The sequence below is a fragment of the Trachymyrmex cornetzi genome, unplaced genomic scaffold, assembly GCF_001594075.2.
Source record: "Trachymyrmex cornetzi isolate Tcor2-1 unplaced genomic scaffold, Tcor1.1 scaffold748, whole genome shotgun sequence".
Lineage (NCBI taxonomy): Eukaryota > Metazoa > Arthropoda > Insecta > Hymenoptera > Formicidae > Trachymyrmex > Trachymyrmex cornetzi.
This window is the reverse complement of record NW_017300079.1, coordinates 746,912-771,373: the sequence shown is the minus strand read 5'-3', so window position 1 is coordinate 771,373 and position 24,462 is coordinate 746,912. Positions and strand designations below refer to the sequence as shown.

Sequence of the window (24,462 nt, the reverse complement as noted above, 5' to 3'; positions counted from 1 at the left end):
AAATTTCAATGGGCATATGACCTCAAATTAAACTCAACTTTTATGATTACGGAACTCTAAATAGCTCAAAAATATTTTACAGAGATCTTCTACATAAGGTCACTTATACACTTACACAGCATATATTGTGCGTGCATGTGTACTTGCATGTGCATGCAGAATATACAAGGTGGAATAAAAGTCTAAATACAATCAGACATCTCTTGCAAGTTTTAATTTTTGTTTTTTAATTCTATATAGAATTTTACTTTTGTTAAGTTTTAAGTTTTAAAATTCTTCAATTTTTTTTTTTTATAATAATTTCATATTGTCCTTTTGTATTGTATATCAATTTTCTTGAAGCTGAGAAGGTTCTTAGACAAAACACAATAATTTTGACCCATTTTGATTTATTAAAAAAAAAAAACACGATTTCTATAAAATATTTTTGAGTTATTTAGGATTCCGTAATCATAAAAGTTGAATTTTTTGGGGTCGTTGAAATTTTTAATCACAGCATCATGAAAGTAGCCACAAAAATTTAGCCAATTTGACAAAAGCCTGTCTTTTCATGAAAAGTGTGTGGGATCTTTTATATATATCTTTCTATTTTCTCCTTTTTTTTAGTAGATATTCATTAAATCTATGTATATACATAAAATGTGAGCTCAAATAGTATATCTAATAGAGACCCTCTAATGGAGTCGCGACACGAGCCGATTTGAGCCGACTTTTGTACGCAAGATAATAATTTCAGTAAAATCTATAACAGAGATAGAAACATAATGTTGTATTTCTGTTAACTAACGCGTTTTTAACCTAAATCTGTAGTGATGGATTACTCACACACGTGTACGTACATGTATAAAAAAACACGATAATAAATCGATGGCGAGGCACAATATAATTTGTATAAAATAAATGTTAAAAATAAAAAAAAATTTTATTTCTTTTTCTTTACGTATCAAAGTATCGATTGTGTATCTTGAAACGTGTGAAAGTTAAACAGAACTGAGTGAATTTATTAGGTAAATATAATATTAAGCATTAATGAAATTATAATTATTCCATTGAATTTTTTTTTTTGTCACTGTTGTAATTAACCTCGCGTTTCAAGATATACAATCACAAATCTTTAAATTTTGAAAATAATTTTATAAGGCCTAAAACTAAACAATTTTTCTCGCATTTATTTGTTAATATCTTTAAAATATCTAATTTTAATTATATTATAGAAATTTGAAAATAACACGAATATATAATAGATATTCAAATATAGAATTTCTGAAACATGGCCAATCAATGCGCGACTTTTTCATGTCGTGACTCTTATATTAGAGGATCTCTAGTATCTAATAAATTGTAGAACAATCAATAATATGCAATATGTAATTAATAATAGTGTCTTTTAATTAGGATTTAAAAATCACTCTAGATGATCGTTTACGCAAAAAAAAAAATTAGATAACATCCCAGATTAACGATAATTGCTCGCGCGTTTTATCGCGCGTTTTACCGCGCAGTACCTGGAACGGGATGTTCTCTCAAATTTAAGTAGAACCAAAGATTTAAATTGTTTAGAAAATGCTACTATTCATGACACTCATCATCGTATGAAACGAGGATTCGAGGGATATATGCAGAGAGAACGCTTCCGTTTTATACGAAGAACCGATGATTCCTGAGAGATATTTGCGAGAGGGAGAAAAGGAAGGGGAAAGGGCATTGAGAGGTTTAGAGGGTGTCCAACAGATCGAGAAGCTCCAGCTGATTATTTTCGTCCCAACCGGCAATCAACAAACTCGTGAAGTCGTCCTCGCTCAAGCTCACCTGCGTCGACTCCGGTACCTCCGACAGATTGTCCGTTATGGGGGGTGACACGCTACTAGGCGGGGTCTCATACAGGGTATTCGACAAACAGCTGGTGGGCGGCGTGCAGCTGCTGCTGGTCTGAAGAACATTGAGCGTCATCGCTGTCTCTACCGTCGTTGTCGCCGTTGTCGTCGTCGTTGTCGTAGTTGTCGTCATAGAAGGAGATTGCCTCTTTGTGCTCCGAGCTCGCTGCGAGATCGCGGAACGGCGCCTGGACCGTTTGCCTTCCTCCATTCTTTCGAGATCCAGCTTCCAGAAGCCACCCTTGCCCGGCTCGTCTTTGGAACGTGGCAACTTCAAGAAGCACTTGTTCAACGAGAGATTGTGCCGAATTGAGTTCTGCTCGAGATAAACGATAAAAATATCATTACTATCAGCGCTCAATAATGTTCAGTACTCACAAATAATTAAGTAAAACATTTTCTTTGTAAAGTCTCTTTTTAAAATTTTTCGAAAAGCAATGAAACGAAAATTTATACTTACATTTTAGATAAAATATGAAATAATAAAAGTTAGATAAAATACATTTTTAAATAGATAATTAAATATATTTAACAATAAAATGAAAATATAAAATGCTCAAAAGATTACAAATCAACTAATAAAACAAAGGTTTACGAGTTAAAGCAAGTTGTTTAATGCTAAAATAATACACAACAAAACTCTAATGCAAATAATATAAGAGTAAGTAATATAAGAGTTTTGTTGTGGGTAGGATAAAAGCAAGGAATATGTTGATTTAAAAAACGGAATATCATGGGTATCGTTTTTAAATTAACATTACTCCGATATAAATGCATGAAGATTTTGAATTTATGCAGAACTCATAAAGAATATGTTAGCTAAAATATCCAATAAATAAAAGTCGCCAAAATTTGATCCAACATCAGTATTAACAAAAAAATAAAAAATATAAACATGAGAAGGTCTAAAAAATAGGATGTAACAACTTCCAGCGATTGCCGCTAGATTGCAATGCTTTATTAAAAAAATAAGGCCCTATTCTATATTAGTAGCCCTATTCCATATTCTCTGCTTTTACCTTATTATTCATTAAAAAACTTGCTTTGGCTCGTAGCATTTTATTAGTTAAATATATTTAATTATTCAGATAAAAAATACATTGTCGATTAATTCAAGGAATAAAATAAAAAACAAGAATTACAAATATTAAATCCGTTTACCTGCCAGGCTGGATCGGCGTACTTGTAAAACAAGAAATTTTCTCGGATCCATGCGTAGATGTTTGAAAGGGAGACCTTGTTATTATTGGCGCGCATCGCAAGACAAATGATAGTGGCGTAGGAAAACGGCGGTTTTGCATCAGGATCCGTTCGATATTTCTGAGCATTTTCCGCAAGATCTAGTAAATGGGAAATAAAAAAAAAATTATCCACTCAATTGTGCAATATTACTACAAAGTGTATTTCTACCAATCTTGGTCGTTCTGCGATTCAAAAATTGGTATATCGTGTATCTAGACATAATTACTTTCAAAATATTGATCAAATAATTTAAACATTTAATAAAAGTTATCGATATACAAGTAACGAGAAATGAGGTGGAAAATTGCACACAAAAAATAAATAAATTCAAAAAACAAATACAATAAATTTTTAATAGCAAATAATTAAAATAAATTTTTATGATTTGTGTATACCTCTCAAACAGATACAAACAGCATAATAAATTTATGAAATAAGAAATGAGTTTTTAAATAAACTTATTTCTTAAAAGTTGGGAAGTCCTCTATCACTTTACAATTTTCACAATAGTTAACGAGATATTAATTTCGAAAGACCGAATAAGCGCATATCTGCCCAGCCATACCACCACTCGCTTTGTTATGTAAAGTGTACGCAAAACAAGAGCCACATTAAAATATGGTTTAGGTTGGGTTATTTTTTTGGAAGTCTCATCTCCTGCAGAGAGGCGGCATATTTGCCTCTATGCATACACTTTACAACACAAAACAATAAAGGGGGGTGTGAGTTTTAGGAGATATGTAATATTATGTATTAAGAACTATCTCACTTTCTCCCTATCAGAAATAAGATGTTATTAGCAGAAATAAGATTCTATTTCTTAAACTTTTTTGTTTCTAACTTTTTAACTAGTAACGAGCGACGATTAAAACTTGTTGGAGGTCACTCACGGTCATGACCTTGACAATATATGTCAAGGCCAAGATCATCGAATCAGAGTACCTTGATCGGTATTTTTATCAATTGTTTTGTTAATAACATTTTAACGAATAACGACCAAGTAAAACTTGTCGGTTATTCAGCATTATAATTTTAATAATGTGTCAAGATCAAGATCATCGGACCAAGGTCCCCTGTTCGGTATATTTATCAAATAAATTTTATGTGTGTGTGTGTGTGTATGCATACACAATTTATTTTTAGATATATGGTTATTTATAAATTAACGAAATAAACAGTTTTCGGTATATTTTCAAAGTCGACTCTTATACCGATTGTGTTGTTTCATGGAAACACATTCCAATATTAATATACACTTTGCATGAATTTTTATTCTGTATTTCTCTCTTCTGACATCATAAAAGACTTGTGACTTCAAAAGCGAGAAAATACACGAGATATATAAATATGTTTTAAAAACAATACTTACAAAAGAATTGACTTTGAAAATATACCAAAAAATTAAGATAGTAATGGTAAGCGAATAGAAATATTACAATTTACGATAAATTACGAAGGTAATTTAAACTTCAAAATAATTTTTTATGGTTTTTGAAATTCAATCGTATAATAATAATGAAAATTGCGCTCAAAATTATTCATGTCTAAATGAAATCCTTAAAACTTGAAATAAACCTTTAATACCTAGTTCAGCCTTGATCAAGGGCGACAACTTCTTTGGGGGTTGGCGGATGATCGGCGGCGGCGACGGCGAACAGGGTGGCGTCGGCAGGCCGGACGCGCTAGTAATATCCAGTGACTGCAACCAGGAGAGACTTGTCAACTCGGCCTCGACTCCATCGTAGTCGTCTGTGCTGTCCATGCTGCTGCTATCCATTGTGGTGGCGGTGGTGGTAGCAGCAGTGGTAGACGAGCTATCCTCCGTCGATACTTCAACTTCTACTAGATCGATCCTCATTTTTATCGTTTTTCATTACCCGCACCAGCTTGCCAGCGCGATAAGCGCCTGTTAAAAACAATGGTTCTTCGTTGCAGCGTTAATTTTTCCTGCAAGGTGCGTTCCTCACGTTTTAGAGAATCGTCGAGGGTTCCGATAGACTAACAGTAATCGAATTATTCAAGTTAAATTTCGTAAATTACAAGCGATAAATTACATGCGAACGATTTTGTTTGGGAAGCAAAGATGACACGTCGAACTTTTCTGTCCACTCGCAGGCTTTTAGAGATAGTATCGTGCAATATGGAGAAAAGTTAAATTCCGACTGTATAGCTTTTAGAATTGTTCACGCGTTACTTGGAACTCATGATTCACCAATTTATGGAAATGTCTTCTGACGTCATGAGAAATAACAACCGCGCGTTTTGATGTAAAACTTCCCCTTTTCTTTTTTATTTTATCTTACGTACTATAGTATTATATACGTAGAAATATAGCGTTTTGTTGGAATTCACACATATTTCCCCGCACTCTTTGGGAGCCAAACGGCATCAATAATGCGTCACCCGTTAACGCTCGTTCGCGGAAAGGCACAACGTTGATCACAATCTTACAGAGCGAGGAATTTGCATTGAAAAAAGGAGATTACAAAAATCGCGATATCTCAGGCTCAAAATTGAAATAATTTCACGCTATTCCCGCTATAAAGACGAGGTATACGATAAGTGTGTTTAACGACGACTGACTGCGAGAGAGTGGCGTGCACACGGCATGGTCGGGCGAGTTCGACTGGTGGTAGCAAAGGGGTGGAACGCACTTGGCTAGCTAGCTATCCAGGTACCTGCTTACCAGCGACCTGACAGACACCCCAGTGCGCGCGTGTGGTGACAGGTGCTAGATTCCCTCTCGCACAGGTGGACCGTGTACACGCGTCGCTGGCCAGATCCACCAACGACTCTCTTTCTCTAATACTTTCCTTTTCGTCGACCCTTCCCTATAACTGAAATCAACGGAGGAGCTCGTAATCCCGTTCATGGCGATTGGCGAGTATGAATATGAGTGGCGACGCTGAAATATTTCAGATCGCAGATAAGACAGTTACATTAATTAAATTAAGATATTTGTCGGTTACATAATGAAAATCTTAAACATTTTTTTAATTGTCAATGTCTTGAACATTTAGAAAATTTATCCTTCAATGTATTTAAATCTTAAGTATACATAGAATCTTACGAACAAAATTGTTATCGATTGTATTAGTAAGTGAAATAGATTTGATAAGTCTCGAACCTACTACATTAATTCTAAATTTTCGTAAACTAATCTTTTTTTCTGAAAAAAGTACTCTTAATAATGAAATAAGTATATTACAAGGCTCTAATAAACATAAATATGATTGATACAATAAATTTTGAAATATGTCAATATATTTACGTCGGACTTTAATCTAACTACGTAAATACATTGTAGATAGTTCTTTTATTATTAACGCAAAAATATATATAAATTTATTTCAATAGAAGATTTTTTATAATCGTTACTTGTGTGTCTGTATTTATATCCATAGCAAGCCGTTTTACTTTTTAATAGCATACAATTTAATAGCACAAAAAAATGTCTATCGTAAAATTCTTAAAAAATAATTATCTAAAAAAAGAATTACAGTTTTTATTATATTTTGTCATAATTTTAATTCCTCGATGAAAATTGTTTCATGCACGAATATACATATATAATTATATATAACATACATAAACATGTATAAACGTTCATAAACATACATAATTTTATATGTCTATGCATGTCCATACTTTCTTCTTTTTTAGTAAAATTACTGTTTAGTTAGTATAATAAAAATAATAATAATATGAGAAAACATCAAAAAGAACTGACAGAATATTTTTGTATTGCTTCTCATAAAAAAAAATCAAGTTTAGAGGAATGTAAAAAAATTGCTCATATAAATAATTATGTGTACAATATAATTTTATATATAATTATATATAGTAGGTATATACAGAACTTTGAGCTTTTAATATTATTAGTATCAGACAACATTTCTTTTATGCTATTAAAACGACTTGCCACATACTTTTGAAAAAATTTACATAATTTTCCCTGCGCGTTTTAGGAAGGGTGATTTTTCAGATTTTCCAAATGTTCTATCTATAGATACAACAAATGAACGAAGGCGGTATACGCGCACTTGGTTCTGTCAGTGTTATGTAGGCGGGGGGTGAACGCAGTTCGCCCACTCGCTTGGTACAGGTGCCTCCATTGATCGAATCGAGGGAGGCAGCGACCGCCAGTTACGATAAAGCCGGTGAACGAGAGGGGTAAAAGCCACGGCTATTCGACCGAGACGAGAGCATGGCGGATTTACCCCGGACATCATCATTGGTCGACGTCCATGCGGAATCGTTAGCATGAGATTCGTCAGCCTACTGACTCAACAAAGACGTAGGACAGTTGCGTACGATACATACATATAAATGTTTTTGGACGTTTTACAGACAATTGATCCTTTTCCGGGAACAGAAAGAAAAATGTCACGAAAAAATATATTTTTGTAATAAAACAACAATTTTAAGAAGACAAATGCTTCCAAAAATGTGTGCGACAAAATTTTATTTCAACGGTAGCACTTATGTGTATTACTGCCAACCAAAAGAGATGTTTAATTGAAAATGTCTAGATAAAATTGAAAATGTTCTAAAACAAACTTATATATAAATATATACATTATAATTTAACAATTTTTATTATTTTACTTATTGTTTTATAATGAAATAAAAAGTAATATAAAATATTTGAAATCTTATAAAAAATATTTTTACAAAATTTTTTACAGAAAAAAAAGCATATTAGAAAAAAAATATTACATACTTTTTCTGTCAAAGTTGCCACCATTATATTTACTTTTTTTACTAATTTAAGTAATGTTGCAAGTTTATTTACAATTTTAGAAAAAGTTCCTTCATAATCGTAATCTATTTTCTTGAAATTAAACAATGCTATATTAATCAAAACATAAATGAAAAATCAATTTATCTAATTATTGTACATTAATCAACAAGGTTTCGACAATGTTGGTATAAGCTATATTTGTGCTTTTCATGTCTAATATTCAAAAAATCGTAGCACGTCATAGGTAGTCAAAAAGACTTATTTTTTAAACATATAAATATAACGAAGTCTTCCCGTAGATCTCATATAAATGCAACAAATAAATTTCATCATGTGCGTAGACTAATAACAGCGTTACCTTTTTTTTATAACTGTAACGGCAACGTGTAATATTTTGCATTAAAAAAATTTATTAAAGAAGCTTGCGTCTATGATTTGGTAAAATGGTGGCGAATCGTTAGCAGATTCATAAGATATCTAAATGTCCCAGTGGCCGGATGTAAGTTGTCACAAATAATATAATTTATAATGTTAGAAAGGTTTGTAATATAAATTGTGTATTCATTTGAAAACTTAAGGCTCCCTTAAGCAAAGAAAAATTATTTAGACTCACTTATAACAATATTATTAATGAAATTAATTGAAATATTTAAATAAGTAATAGAGTGTGTCAATGTATCAATGGCTGAACAGCCGAAATAGATGATTCAATGTCCGTAACCCTGCAAAATAATAAACTGTTTTTATAATTTTTGGCAAAAATAAGATATTATTTAATAAAGATCAATTTGAATTAGTTATCTCTTATCATTAACTATCAATTTATATTAATGTTTCTCATACTAATTTTATAATTATGATCGGACACCGCAGAATAATTATACCGGAGTCCGGATATTCGGCCATAATCAGCTATAATCTTTCAGCTATCCGGTCACTGGTACATTGACGCACTCTATTATTTATCTAAATATTTCAATTAATAATTATTATAAGTGGGTTCAAATAAATCGGTGAAAATTGAACGAAAGAAGAGTGAAAGTCCGAAGGGATAAAATTCTAGAGCAAATCGTGCAAATCTTTACGCAGGGATAAATCTCACAGAGAGCGAGAGATAAGAGAATCCGAAAAGAATTTGGACGGACGCCATCGCTGAGGACTTCCCATTGTCGGCTACATTATTGTCAGTGGAAGTATCTGTTCCGATCAATAATCTGCTGGAAACATCCGTCTGCCTTGCCGAGTTACCCAGCTCACCCAGCTGACTGGCCACCTCGTTGAAGGTGGTGGTAACGGAGTAGCAGCCAGTATCAGCAACCGACAGTAGCAAGCACCTGCCGTGTTCCCCCCCGTAGTCCCCGCATCGCGCTCGCGAACGCGCGCGACCGTCAAACCGTGAGTCACTACCATCGTTTCGTTGCATGCTAACGTTTACCTGCCCGCGCTAAAGCTCTATATTAAAGAGCTTTAGTCCGCACGCGCTCACCGACGCTCTCGCAAAGTGATGTATTACATGCAACAACGTAACATTATGCGCCGCGCAAAAAGAGACATAATGGGACCAGCGTAGCGTACGGTAGTACTATCTGCGTCCGAATCGATTGCGGACACATTATTACAAGACGATCCATTTTGATGACGCTCTTCGCACTGGATTATATTCCGATTATAGTCGAATTGACGTGAATACAAGTCGATGAATTCCGGGGGAAGGAAAAACGCGGACACGACGTGTACGAATAGATTATATATACGAGTATACTAGCGCAGCATGCTCTCGTTGTGCTCCGTCGCTTTACAACAATACTATATCGACGAGATATATATATTCGCACGAGACTTTTTTCTTTATTTTTAGAAATCAATTCTATATAAATGTACGAATGTTCGATGATTCCCTCGCGATTTTGCAAATCAAAGAAAGCGATGCGCGATGCAACTGCATGAAATGCGGACGAAGAATATATGACGCAATTGTCTCTTCTTAAGAAATACGAGGGGTCAGTCGCGGCGTGCACTCCTGTCGCTCCTGAGAATGTAGCGGGTCATCGCGATAAAAATGATGTGGACGTATTTCAGTGGGCAATTTAAAAGACCGGATAATACGCCGGAGGTTACGGATATAGACTCCGACGCGGACGCAAGCCAGAGTTCCGGGAGGGCGGAGGCGCTCGCGCATAAAATATTCAAGAGAATTGATTCCGAGGGCGAATACAGCAGCAGCAGTAGCAGACATCTACACCACCGCGACTATTCATGGCGATAATGACGTCTGCAAAACCATGAAATCCTTACGCTCCGACGTCTCTCCCAGCATAAATGATTATAGAAAAGAAAAGAAAAATACCATTGCAACTTCTCCTCTTACGTCCTCGTCTTTATGTTGTTTTCGATAATAGATTTTTTTAATAATATTGAAAGTATATTTTTTAATGGCAACATTCTTTTTAAATTGATTTGAATTTTTCAAAATTGCGTTGATATACATAATTCAAGATATTATAGAAAGTGTTTGAGTAATGTAATTAAAAAAAAAAAAAGACTATTAAACAATATATTTTGGGTATATAAGAGAGTATTAAAAAAATTAAAGGGGGAAGAATTAGAAAGAAATTCTATATATGTTCATCTCTATATATTTCAAATTCTCTCATATCCATCTACAAACTCTCGTTTCTATTATTACTATGATGTCCTACTTGGAGCTCATCTTTTCTAATTCTTTCTATTTGTTCTTCTACCCTTTTGCATTCCAAATTATACTATTTTAATTATTTTTTTTATCATACTACTAAAGTCGTCTATAACCTTATCTCTCTATTACTGTCATTTCAATTTTAAAAATTCAAATCAATTTTTTAAAGTGTCGTATTACCATTAAGGAATATACTCCTAATATTGTTTTTAAAAATGCCTCTCCGAAACTTTTTTCTCAGTTTCTATGTTAGGTTTCGAAATTAATCGTATATGCCAACCCAAAGTTAGACTTCAATTTCAATCGTGCACTTTTTTGTGGTGGAATTTTCGCGCTGGATTTTACAGCAGTCTTATGTTTTCAGCAATCTGAAAAGACATAAAAGCTATATACTCACCAAACTCACCCCCAATTCGAATTTACACAAACGCTTCGCGACACTGACTGATTGAAGAAAATTCTCAAGCGGCAAATAATCCTCGTATCATTTGGAGATATCGTTCATAGATTATTTCAATCTATTTCCATTCGAAGTAGATACTTCGATACTGCACACGATCCTTGCAATATCTTAAAATTTAAAATACGATGATACACTATTTGCTAATATCATCACGCGCGCGCGATAAATTATCAAGAGCTAATTAAATGTTCTTATTCGGTTAACTTCAATTCAGTGTCGACGTTCAGCGAGCTCATTCTTTCCTTTTGTAAGAATCCGAGATCGTTTTATCAAATTGATTGTTAGTCACGGTAGTTCTATACAAACTAACGACTGCCATTGAAGAGCACTGGCACCATCAACCACCATAGCACCATTCTACCGCCATCTTCTTACCTGTACAAACGGTACCACTACGACAGGTATAGCAGGTGCGCGTGCACGATCGCCAGGGTTATCGATTACAGTCATTACTTATTTCAAAGGTTCATTCTCGCGCGAAAAATGCGACGAGATAGCTCGAGCAGAATAAATTTAAATATAACAATTTGCAAGGATTGCAGGAAGCAGTCCTCTCTATCCTATCACTTCGCGCGAAACAAGTTTCGTACCGAGAGAAAGACTCGAATCAGCAAATTGCCGAATTGTAATCTTTTCTTCTTTGCGTTCTCAATCGTTGATATATCTGATGTAAAAATTATATCGTGCCCTGCGATATTATTTTTTTAATCAAGTAATGGAATTCATAATGAGAAATTAAGCTTCGAATACTCGTGACTATCGCATAGTTTATGGAGCTGGAAATATCAAGAGTAATCAAATGTTATGAATCTGAGACTGTGATGCATTATGAATCATTGTAACTTTATGAAGAATCTGAGATTGTAAGGCATTACGATTTTATGGACGTAATTTATGGGTGTAATTAAAATTAAACGTGAAGTCTATTAATTTTTATCTTTGTGATATTTAATCTTTTATTATATACAGTATCAGGCTGCTCCTCGCCCTGATGAAGTGAACTGCAATGTTCACGAAACGTAGGTATTCTAAAAATGGATTTGGACACGGAAATAACCCGCGAAATATAAACGCATAATTTCTGTATAAAAAGTGCCCGTAGAAATCTCGAGAGTCTATAATCTTTTATCATGTTTAATTAAATTTATATGTAAATCATATCCGACTAAAAAAAGTTTTGTAAAGTTGAAACCATTTTTGCTTAATTTTTAATGTATCTAACACATTAAGTACAACCAATAAGTTTTTAACATTTTTTTGTTATTAACTCGTCTTTGGCCGTTTATTTTATTTGATTGTTATATTGTTTTTTCTAATTGTTTATATTACATCAGAATATTTTACAAAATAATTTAATCAGATACAGAAGAGAACACGATTGGCAAAGACCTCTAACGTTCGCACAACGGCGAAATTGCACCTGGACCCGCAGTTTTTAAAATCTGCCGGTAGACGAACCGCCACGTGGAAGATAAGAGGGACTTACCAATTAGTCGTAAAAGGAATCAGCAAGGCGTGAAAACTTGGCGTACGGCGAAATAAGGGGAGTTTAGCGAGAAGAGAGAACTGCGAGTGTCGATGATTTATTTCCATTACATTATAGCACTCCTAATATTTGATACTCGTATTTAAATCTGTCCTAAGAAAATCCTCAAAAAATGGCCAATGCGGATGTATTCTCGATATCATCTTGGCGACTAGTCTGCCGAGTACTCCTACGATGTTCCTTATGAAAGATTATGGAAATCAGGACTTTTAGACAAAAAACAGTTATGCGTTTGTACAGAATGGACTGTAATTCGTAGAACAATGGAAAAGAAAGCAACTATTTATGCAAAGATAAATCGAAAAAGATGTAAAATATTTCTTTTTGAAAAATTCCTCGGATTTTCTGAAAGTCCAAAATTTTTGTTGCTCTTAAAAATCTATTTGTACGTAAAAAAAAACTAGCTTTTGACTCTTGACTGATGTCATTTTGTTATTTTTCACTTCTTTCCTTTTCCCAAGTTCATGCCCTCCTTCAAACATTTACAAATGAAAATGTCTCTGTTTCAGATCATCCAGAGTCGAGATATAAAACACACTGTGTTTTTTATAATGCATTGTGAACGCCAATAACTCAGAATTTAATAATGAATATATCTATCTCAAATTCTTATGTATATTAAAGATAGTTCAATATACGTACCAAAGTCTACAAAATTCCAGTGCAATTTTTTTCAAAAAATTCCTATAAACGTCGCTCGTTAGACTTTCAAAGAGATCCCTTAATAAGAGAATTTAAGTAGATTTAATCGGTGAGAAAAGTAAATTCTATCCTTATGGACATGCACAACATAAATAGAAGTAATAATAAATAACAATAAAGTCAGAAGATGTTTTGTATATAAAAATGTAATATTTTTTTTCAATTTATCTTTACATAAAAAATCAATTCTTTTGTACCACGAATTACAGTCCACTGTACAGGTACAAATACAAGTTCATATACACATATATCCGCATAAATATGTGCATACATACATGCATATGCATGATCCGCTAGAAATTCTAATATAAATATAAATATTTCATTGAATAAGTCGCGTTATTGCGCGAATTACATGAACCGAAGAAAACGCTGTCAGGACGTGATGTATACCTACGATTGTATTGTGTGTATGAGCGCACGCGCGCGCACGCAGGTGTGTGTTTAAGAGTCGGAAGGAGAGAAGGAAAGGGAGAGAGACGGAATACGAGGAGAAAAAACGTACGTGCATACCGATTGTAATTCAATTTAACAAACGCCAGCTCGCCAGCGCGCTTCTCAATAGTCATTCTATTGCGCACACGGTCATTCCATGACCACGAGAATACAAATCACTAAGTGAGACGACGACGCATGTCGACTGAAACAGTCATCGGTTTCCGCTATCTACGAGATATCGTTCGGAGTGCAATAACACCGTTCATACACGGTAATCGGAAGGTAAAAGTTTGAAGAGAACTGCAAAAACCGATTTATTATGATGTGTGACATGCCCTGCAGTCACCTCGCTGCTTTAATTACCGATTCTTATGGTTGATTAGTAGTGAACGGTGTCACTCCGTTATTAGCCATATTGTCCAGAACACCACTGATGTACGCCGCGACATCGATCGTCGCTTCCTCGGCTTGTCTGATGAACGGATGTTCCAGCAGTTTATTGTACTTCGGTCGCTGCGTCTCCTCTTTAATTAAGCTTAACAGATAATACAAACGATTGTCATACCAAAAGGAACGTGTAGCTATACCGGCAGAAAAATATCATGTTATTCTACCATGTATTCACAAAGTTCACAAAATCCATAGTGAAGTGATTGCCATTCTCATTTGGGGAAAGTCGCGGCGGATCACCTTGCACTACTTGATACAGTTGTTCAAAGACAGAGTTCCACTTTGGATATGGGAAGTATCCTGTAGCAACCTCCATCAGCGTAATACCTAATGACCATACGTCGCTCCGTACGTCGTAGCCACGTGCGCGTTGAGGGTCTATCCTTTCCGGCTAAATAATTATAACATTTATGAAACATGAGGAATTTAACACAAGCTATTCGTTTTAGGATTATTAATTACATACGCTGTAAAACTTACAGCCATGTATGGTCTACAACCAGCATCACGAGTCCTTGCAATCGAGTCCACAAGCTGGCCAGATATACCAAAGTCGCACAATTTTATGTTACCTCGACGATCCAATAAAATATTACTAGGTTTCACATCCCTGTGAATTATTCTTAGTTTCTCTTTGAGGTAATTCAGTGCCTTTACAGTGGCAACTGTGATTTTGCCTAGAATACATTCTGGTATCCTCTCGTTTAATCTCTCATAGATGAACTTGTAAAACTTATCTAACGATGTATCCATAAGTTCCATGCAAATCCAACAATCTCCCTGTATATGAAAGAACAAAATACTCTAATAATTATCTTGGTCATTAATGTGCGGTATCATCAAACTATATATACCTCTTTAAATAAAGCGCCATAAAATTGCACAATACACGGGCATTCATTCGATTTCATCACAACTTCCAAATCCATTAACAATTGCTTTTGTTCTCTTTCGTCCACGGTAGAACGAATTCTCTAAAATATAATTCAAATAATTTACAAATTCTAAAAAGAATTTATTAGGTGTGTGCAAAAGTTTTTTGTCACTTTTATGCAATGATAGCCATAAAAATATATGTTCTTACTTTCTATGACTTTTTGCCATCTCTCAGAGTTTAGATTTTTCTGCGAAAAAAAGACATTGATTTGGAAGTAATAATATCATTGATTTATCTTCTTATTCTAGCTACATCTCAAAAATGTTATTCAACTAAAAAATATATATCGATCGGAATAAGTGGTAATCAAGTCGAATAAATATGCTACACGCAAGAGAATTTCCCAGCCTAAGTTAAAGATGATTTGCTGAGTACAAAAAGTATGTGGCCTAGACTCATTGTGCAGCAAAATGACCTTCTAGTTTCCTTATCCATGTTATGTATAAATAGCTTTTTCTATTCGATTTTATCAATTAAATAATTCAAGTAACAATTATAGTATTTGGCAATAATTGTTTCATCTGGTTTGAGCTTATAAAACAGCATACTTTCAATATCCTACCAGATGCAAAAAAGACATACATGGATGTTTATGTTTGCTGTTATATTCATTAAATCATGATATATGATGTTTCACAAACTTCAGTGCCAACTTTTCAAAAATGCAAAAAAAGAAACAAAAATTTACTTGAATATTAAATAATTATACCAGGAGGCTATAAAATACTGAAACTTTTGCACACACCTAATCATTGTAATTAAAATTGTAATTTAAAGCCAGAAGCACATAGAAAAACATAAGGAAACAGTTCACTTGCATATCGTTGCAATTATCCACTGTCAATCACAGCGACTTTCCTAGGAATCTTTTTTTATTTTTTCTAATGCTGTGATTAGTTGGTGTCCAGTTGCAACATGCACAACTAATATATATCAAAAGCAGTAAGCAATAAGCAAATTGACTAATCACAATAAAGAATATAACGCATTAATCTTATGTTCTCCGTAATTAGCCAATTTGCTTACTGCCTATGCCTTACTTTCTTACGTTTCTCTGTTTCTGGCTTAAATAAAATTGGAAGGAATGAGAATTTTAATTACTTACCTTCACAGCCATAACGGTATTGCTTATCCTATGAATCATTTTATTTACAGTTCCAAATCCTCCTCTTCCTATTTCTCCAAGATCCTGAAGGTCCTCGCTTGTGAAATCATACACTACGTCTGAAGATAATTGCAATTTACCAGTAGTCTGCATAGACTGGCACATTCGTAGTTTGTCTCTACAATAAGCTCCGTTGTAATTTATTTCAAGTGATATGCCTTCTTTTTGTTTCTAATTCCATACCTTGCCTTATCAGGAAGAAATTCTTGCTGCTGTAACATATTGCGAGATCTTACTGGCAGCTTAGGTAGAGATAAAGGCAGACTTGGGCGAGAGGATCTATCATCACGAATGGAAAAGTCAGTCATATTATGTAGAAAGGACAAACACCTATGGAATTATTTTGCTTGCTAAAATCTCACATTGGTGGGCACGCCATGGCTCCTGTTGAATTTGACAATAAAGAATTTGTAGAATTGGCAAATGACAAATTATTGCCTTGCGTTTGGAAACTAAGTTTCAGCTGTCTTCGTCTCTCTGCAACAGAACGCAGGATAGTGAAGAAATCATCCTAACATTTCAATTTCTCTCTCTCTCTCTCTCTCTCTCTCTCTCTCTCTCTCTTTCTTTTTCTCAAAAAGATCGCATAATGTCGAACGTACCCGACATTTCATTTTGAACGTCATTATTTGTTCGAAAATCCATTCGCGGAAAATTAAAAGATCTGCCAGAACCTGCAATGTTAGGATTCTATTAGAAAGTAACAAAGGAAACTTTGAGACCGAGAATCATGCGTCGTTCGACGAAATCGTGGTCCTCGCTTATCCACAGGAGTCGGGACTCGTGTCACCGCGGAGATAAGATTAGGTTAAGTTGTCCACATGAAAAACGGCATCGTGTGTGCGAGAGCGACAACATACCTTGACCGGTCTGACTGGATAAGTTGCTCTGATTCTCCGCCATTCTGGCAAGAATCACCCTCGAACCTCGCGTTTCGCGCCCGCACGGAATCGTCAAAGGCGCTTCTTTTAGGAGACCTTCTCGCAGGATCTCAACAGTCTGGCGTATACATTATGCAGCAGTCGCACCATTTGTATTGTCGCGCGATCCGAAAGGTGAGATCCCGTTGTCCGCTTTCAAGTTCCGAGACGATAACCAACGATAACTACCGATTCACAAGTCACCGAACTTATGAATCCTCACGAAATCTCACTCACTCCTCGACAGTTATCACGAGTCACGAGCATTCGACCGCTTAAGGTGCTTTTCCATGGACGTCAATTGACGCTCGAAAACAGGTTCGGGTAAGGTTAGATTAGTATAATAAGCAAGCAGAACAAAAAGTCATAACGAAGTCGAAATGACGTCAAAATGACTTCAAAATGATTATTAAAAGTCATTTTTCGATCATGATAAAAAAATGATCAAATTATGATTTCAAAATTTTAGACGTTGTTTGAAGCATTTTACAATTGTGAAACTACCATTACCGTAACGGGTAACGCATGCATGGAATCACAATTTTTACATCCGAACTGCAGTTTGAAAAAATCATCGATATAATGATGCACCTATATCCCGGTAATTATAGTTTTGTCCAAAGTATATTTAAAAAAAAATCAAAGATAATACCACAAACAGAATTGAAATAAAAAAAATATTTTTATTTAAAAAAGTTCCCCAGAACACAATTTAATCTCCGAAAGGTATCTTGAAAACTTCTGATTGACGTCCTTAATGGTGATATAGCATCTTTTGGAGAACATCCTTTAGGACTGTGTTTATTATATTTATTATATAGGATAATTTCTCACAATTATTATAGAATACGGAAGCATTTAAAGTGTATAAAATATAACAACACATTAAAATGAGAGGCCCAGAAATTGAAAAAGGATTTTTACATTGCTAACAAATAGCAAATTGTAGAGACAAAAAATAGAAAATGAGCAAGATCTCCAGCAACAGCATAATTGACGCAGCCATTTGATGCATAAGAAAATGAACCAATTAAAGTATTTTATTTCCTTTCTTTCCATAAAATAGAGGGCTTTGATTGGTTCATTTTCTTAGGCCTCATGCGTTGTAAGAGTCTGTGCTCTAGGCAGCAACACAGAATTTTGCACGACGCATGACACATAGTGCATAAGCGAATCAACCAATCAGAATCTTTCCTTTCCTCCTATTTTACGAAAAAGGAGAATGTTGATTAATTGATTCTTTTATGCGTTATGCAAAAGTCTGTGCTGTGGCTAAAAGAAATTTCGAGAAAACGGACGCACAGAGAAGTAATTAGCAGGGTGTAGAAACCACAGAGAGGACATGAGGGTCTTTTTCCTGTAACCGCAAAAATGCCCCAGCGCACTACTGCCCTCTGAAAGTTTCTCTCTGGTACCACATTGTACTAGTATCATGGTGGAAAAATAAAAAAACAGATCTCAGACCTCATGCTACAAACAGTCTCTATTAGGAGAATGGTTAATTTACGTTTATTTGTTACATTGTCTACAAAATTATTAAACAATTATGGATTGGCAAGGTGACAAAATAAATAATTTTTATAAATAGACTATGATCTCTCTTTTTGACAATTATTTTAATCGTTCTGTTGTATACTTATAATTTTCATACATTTATAGAAGTATAAATAATTTTAGATATTACTTCACAAGTCTTAAAAGAGGATATAGCGTTTTTCCCACTAATTTTATTAAACCGGTATATAGTAAAGAAGAACAAGAAATTTTATTTCAAAGCGATGAAGCAAAGAAGATTGTACATAAGCAAATGAAACCAGCATTAGCCACTGATACATGCTCCGAATTTTATGATACAAGAGTGTTGTGAGAAACTTCTAATTTTAGTTTTTTCTCAATGCAATTTTTTTGTGTCACTTTGTAACTTATCCTTCAATCGTGTTTAGAAAATTTATTAATACCCTTATGAAGAATGGAAATAGGAAATTAGCGACAACGTTGGTAACAAAAACTTTCGAAGGTGTCAAAAGAATACAGCTAGAGCGTTATCACAAAGAAACGACGAGTGAAGCAAAAGCTGAAATTGAATTGGATCCATTTGTCATTTTCCACCGTGCTGTCGATAATTGTATACCAATTTTACAATTAACAGCTTGTAGAAAAGGAGGAATTACATATCAGGTAATATACTAGAAATTAAAATTGGAGCATCAAGAAAGAAATATTATTTTGAGATAAAAATCTATAGGTATGTTAGAGATATAAACAAATGATTAAAGTTTTAAAAGATTTATTGCACAAATTTTTATCTCTATTCCAAGCTCGTTCTATATGCTCACAAAGCTATGAGACTGAAAGTATAAGTACTATCTTCAAAACTGTGGATGATACCACATATTGTATCCTTCACAAGTTAAGGGTTAATATTAAACATGGATTTTTGAAACTTTAATCACATTTATATAGTTCCCATAAGAAATAAAAGTTTCGTTCTAATTAAATCTCTACTTTTAGTAGTAATATCAATTTTTAGCAGTGTATATTGTTAAATATATTAATTATGTAACAACTGACGAGGTAAAATCGATCTTTTAGGTTCCTATTCCAATTACACCTCTAAAGGCACAGCATAAATCCATGTTATGGTTAATTCAAGCTGCAAACGAAAAAGAATCCAAGTTGAGATTTTATGATGTATTAGCCAAGGAATTAGTAGCAGCTTCTCAGAATCAGGTGCACAATTTACATATTAATAAAAATATAAAATAATTTCTACATGTGATGCATATAATATGCTATATGTGTACTATAGGGTATATATTAAGTACGCTAAAAAATTTCAAGCGTTGATTCTTCATAAAAATTTAAAACCAAAACTTCATACGTCTGAAACAATTTAGTTTCAAAGGTACAGAGTGTCAAAGTTGAAAAAAATTTCGAAAACCATTCAGATTATTTTTATGAAACTTTGTATATGTTTGAAAGTTATTTCCGATATATGATCAAGTTTTCTTGAATTTGTATGAGGAATTATCCCTTACAATTTTTTAATATACACCCTGTACAAGACATTACAATGACACCTATTGTCTCAGGGTCGTGCGGTTAAATGGAAGCAAGAATTACACAAGAAATGCCAAGCTAATCGGGCTTATGCGCACTTCAGATGGATGTAGATAATAATAAAATTTAATTACTCGCATTAGTATACATTAAGGTACGAACACAATGAAAAAAACAAGAAACAAGGAATAACAGATTTTAACCTGTCAGAGATCTATTCTGGTTAAAATTTGTTATCGTTTGCTCCTTATGCCTTTTATTGTTTCCGAGCATCAAATACAGCAAGATAATATATGGTCAATTTTACCATTTACGATTAGTTTGATTAATTAAAAGTATGACTAAATTAGGCTAGTTTGATTAATCTATTAAGTGTCAACTGTGACTTGTTAATTCTATTTAACAAGAAACGTTCAAACTGATTAGAGATGGTGAAACCAGCCCATAATCAACTTTCAACGACGAAATAATATATTTTGTTAAATAAGTGACAATATTACTGAGCATTCAGTTGTATTTAGCTTTACATTTAATTTCATTAATTTCATATATAGCAACTTTTAGTACTCAATCTAGAGTAATCAAAGTAATTGAATTTGCTATAAAATAGGTTCTATATGTATGAATAAATTAATTTTGAAATATAATAATGCTAGAAATACTTTATACAAATTTAATAAAATTATTAAGCCATTCCCAGAATACATCTAAATTTGTCAACATCGATTATTTGTCCAAATTTCATATTTATTTTTAAGTTCTTTGTTCGTGAAGTCAACATTATCTTTTTGTATAAAGAATCAGTGATACTGATTGGGTTATCCGACATGGGATAAATTTCATTGAAAGAAACTTTTAAGTCTATCCTCTTTCCCCAATAGTCAATATAAGATAATATCACTTTTTTTTCATCTAGTTTCAAGTATACATATCCTATGAGATTGTTGCATAAAATTCCAAGAACATGCAGCCATATTGTTGTTAGAACTCCTGTGGATAAAAAGAAAAAATATGTATTTATATAAATCAATTTTACCTGAGAGAAATTTAAAATATGTTTATATTTTACACACACCAATTGCTATTGATACACTAATTACGTCATAGGACAAGATGCTGGTCAAATGAAGTCCAATGATCGCTGGTGTGGCTACTCCAACAAATATAGTAAATCGGTATTTTATAACATTTAGACTACAAGCTTGTTTGGCAAAAGGAAGCATATAGATCACTTCATAATCGGGGAATTTTGTGGAAACAATTTCCACTTTTTGCTTTTCCTCATTTTTATTCGCAACATGACTCAATGTTTTAATGTTCGAATATCTAACGCTGTTTGAAGCACGATATAAAAATCGTTCGCAAAGATTCGACAAGAGTCGGGAATACATTTACGTATACACGTAATGTATACTATAGTATTTCCCTAGTTTTCGTTTAAATTTCTTTTCAAGAATTTCAAGAACAGAGAAGAGGTTAGATATCAGGCTGGTCTCATCTCAACTTCGACCGCTTCGACGGCCGATTAAATATTGCCAACTGCAAGACTTGAAAACATTTTCTGGCGGGGCGCCGAATATTCGCATATTCGACTCGTATGGCTTTTTCATGATTGAGAAATTTGTAATTAATAAGAACCTGTGCTCTTATTATCACATTGTTCTTCACAGCCGCCAGAAAATTAGGTTATGTTTTCAATCTTGCAGTCACTTATGCAGTTGGCATTGCTAAAAATGAATTTTATTAAAATATTAAAAAATGAAAAGATTGAAGAACAACTTATTGAAATCGATCCTACTTAAGTGAAAATAATGCTAGGTAAAATATATAATTGAAAAGTTGTCAAATTTACTAATTCGTATTTGCAATCAAATTAACCTAAAAATACATATCTTTTGAGTGTATCGAAAATAATTCAAATTTGGTTAAAAATCTTCTCTTTATTTCTTTTCTGGAGCCTGGATGGATTGGGATGGATTTTTCCGACCCATTATATATGATCCAATGGTCGCGTTCAGTAAAACTTGAAAGTAAAACTCAGTTTCACACATAATAAATAATCATTCATAGTAAATAATTACTTATCTATTACATTTTTTACCATTATTTATTATTCTTAACGTGACTTTGACAATAACATATGTTAAGCTAAAGGTCATGAGAGAAATCTTCCCCAATCAGCATATTTATTTAAACAAAATTGCATATTTGATTTAATTTTTATATTTATTTTAATCTTACAGTATCCAATCAATCTTAAAGATTTTTGTCGCGTCTCACAAGATACATTCTTGAATTCATCTTGTATACTTCGATTCTGTATGATTTTGACAACTACCATATAACTGTTTGTTACACATCCATAGATAGTGAATTGTATTCTGAAAATTTTTACACATTCTGAAAACCATCAAAAAAAATGTTGCAATCTTTATTCTGTAACACACAAATGTATATTAACATGTCTCAATAATGATTGCATGTACATACGTACACTTTTTCTTTCAATACCGTAAGTGACTTTTAGCCAGTTTTTCATAGTCTCTTGGCTCATTGTGCATTACTAAAAAAAAGGGGGGGGGGGATAGCTTTCTAATATAATCCCCCCCTCTCTCTCTTTCTCAGTACAAACTTTTGTACGAGGTTTATATATGGAAAAGGAGCATTTACCATAAATATATAAAGTCAGTTGAATTAAATCAATACATACATTACTATGTAATATCTTAAATTTTTATTCGCACAGAGAACATTGTTTTCTATATTTTAAATGAGCTATATTTACTTAAACAACATAATTATTAGCTTTTGTCAGAAAATATAGCAACTGTAGAATAATAATCACATATATCATTCAATTGTTACATAATGGAGAGCAAAATCTTTATTCTGCTCGAGTGTAATAGTGATTGAACTGCATTTGCATTAAGTTTCTCTACTTTAACAGCCGATTATCTGATCAATTGCTAGAAGAAAAAGCTAGTTTTGTAAACGAAAAAACTTGGTACAAGATACAATTTTACTATTACATCATAGCTGGAACATTTTTGCTCTCCATACTATACTCGTTAATTGCGAGGCTATTACATTCGATTATTCTAATATATACTGATTAATCTTGAGAATTCAAGTTAAAAATACTCAGCGAATGTATATATGTAACATATATACAGGATATTCCACTAGTAACTTTAATCTTTAAAAATATTTTCATTGAATACAGATGACCATCATTGAATACAGATTAATATTAAACTAAGAATCTTATAGGATTAATAATTAATGATAAATATTTAATAAATTCTATGAATTTTTTTTCAATAAAAAATATGGAATGATAAATGAAAATATCAAATATTTTTTTAGTCGATATATATACAGCTGAAATTTTGACTTAAACATCTCTAATGACAATTCACTTGGAATTAAATGAAAATAAAAACTATCCTACTTTTCTAATCTCTCAGAAAAACATTCATTTTGAATCGCTTATAATTTAAAAGCTATTGATATTTTTGTATTAAAATTTAATATTAGATTTTAATTTACTTAAAAAAACTATTATTTAACAATTTGTTCTATAAAAGTGGGATATCTTGTATAATTAAATGACACGCCAGACATATACATTCTTTCGAGTTGTGTGGAATCACACACGTGACTGCATTGATCACAAGAATTTATTTTATTATGAGCAATCATTTCTCTAAATATAAATTATTATAAATCATTTATCAAGTAAAAGTCAAACGACATAACATCTTACATCTTTTTCTTAAATAAGTTAAGTAACATACAGGAATGTGTGGGACAAGTGGAAAACAACTTGTAATATAAATTTAAATATTTAGGATACAAAAGAAATGTATACAAAAAAATTTATATAATATCAGTATGTATATGAATAAAAATTTACTAATGCAGAATGACTGCGATGATAAACAAATACTTTTGGCACTTTTAATCTAACATCAGTAATTCAGAAAACATTTGTATGTAGAATAATACCAAATTGATATTCATGTGACTAACAAATAAATTTATCCAAGTACAACTTCCGTGTTCTTCTAAATTTGGTATAAATGTCTAAGAACTATGAAAAACAAAGCTAATAAGAAAATGAAAATTAAAAGAGTAGTAACCCTTAAAACCACTTATGGGCCAAAAGGAAAAGACATGGATAAAATATTGCTCACAGTTCTATTTATACTAATTTGAAAGAAATC

At 33.0% G+C, this 24,462-nt stretch overlaps 5 protein-coding genes across 8 annotated transcripts; 1 reads left to right on the top strand and 4 right to left on the bottom strand.

Moving 5' to 3' along the window:
* Positions 1-1,713: 1,713 nt before the first annotated feature.
* LOC108768047 (forkhead box protein J1-A) lies at positions 1,714-10,992 on the bottom strand. Its single transcript, XM_018518265.1, has 4 exons — positions 10,953-10,992; positions 4,701-5,022; positions 3,036-3,214; positions 1,714-2,190 (listed from the first exon to the last, which is right to left on the bottom strand). Exons 2-4 carry the CDS (start codon positions 4,972-4,974, stop codon positions 1,714-1,716), a joined length of 930 nt encoding a protein of 309 aa, XP_018373767.1. The 5' UTR covers positions 4,975-5,022; positions 10,953-10,992.
* LOC108768021 (uncharacterized) lies at positions 8,942-9,283 on the bottom strand. Its single transcript, XM_018518213.1, has one exon. It carries the CDS (start codon positions 9,281-9,283, stop codon positions 8,942-8,944), a length of 342 nt encoding a protein of 113 aa, XP_018373715.1.
* A 1,357-nt stretch (positions 10,993-12,349) lies between the features above and the next one.
* Positions 12,350-17,528, bottom strand: LOC108768023 (MAP kinase kinase 4). Of its 4 annotated transcripts, none has more exons than XM_018518218.1 (10): positions 17,117-17,159; positions 16,859-16,930; positions 16,619-16,733; positions 16,440-16,535; positions 16,197-16,374; positions 15,009-15,128; positions 14,635-14,934; positions 14,319-14,545; positions 14,068-14,239; positions 12,350-12,744 (listed from the first exon to the last, which is right to left on the bottom strand). In XM_018518218.1, exons 1-9 carry the CDS (start codon positions 17,157-17,159, stop codon positions 14,074-14,076), a joined length of 1,317 nt encoding a protein of 438 aa, XP_018373720.1. In that variant the 3' UTR covers positions 12,350-12,744; positions 14,068-14,073. The 4 variants fall into 4 exon arrangements, with proteins under 4 accessions (XP_018373720.1, XP_018373718.1, XP_018373717.1 ...); XM_018518216.1 differs by lacking the exon at positions 12,350-12,744 and adding an exon at positions 13,402-14,004; XM_018518215.1 differs by lacking the exon at positions 12,350-12,744 and having other exon boundaries at positions 13,402-14,239; positions 17,117-17,528.
* A 1,087-nt stretch (positions 17,529-18,615) lies between these two features.
* On the top strand, positions 18,616-20,788 carry mRpS7 (mitochondrial ribosomal protein S7). The gene is made up of 5 exons (XM_018518256.1): positions 18,616-18,735; positions 18,854-19,039; positions 19,120-19,354; positions 19,769-19,906; positions 20,269-20,788. The coding sequence occupies exons 1-5, from the start codon at positions 18,644-18,646 to the stop codon at positions 20,347-20,349; spliced, it is 732 nt and encodes a 243-aa protein (XP_018373758.1). The 5' UTR covers positions 18,616-18,643; the 3' UTR covers positions 20,350-20,788.
* Positions 20,789-20,921: 133 nt separating this feature from the next.
* LOC108768020 (transmembrane protein 186) lies at positions 20,922-21,914 on the bottom strand. Its single transcript, XM_018518212.1, has 2 exons — positions 21,312-21,914; positions 20,922-21,226 (listed from the first exon to the last, which is right to left on the bottom strand). The coding sequence occupies exons 1-2, from the start codon at positions 21,625-21,627 to the stop codon at positions 20,922-20,924; spliced, it is 621 nt and encodes a 206-aa protein (XP_018373714.1). The 5' UTR covers positions 21,628-21,914.
* Between the last annotated feature and the right edge of the window lie 2,548 nt (positions 21,915-24,462).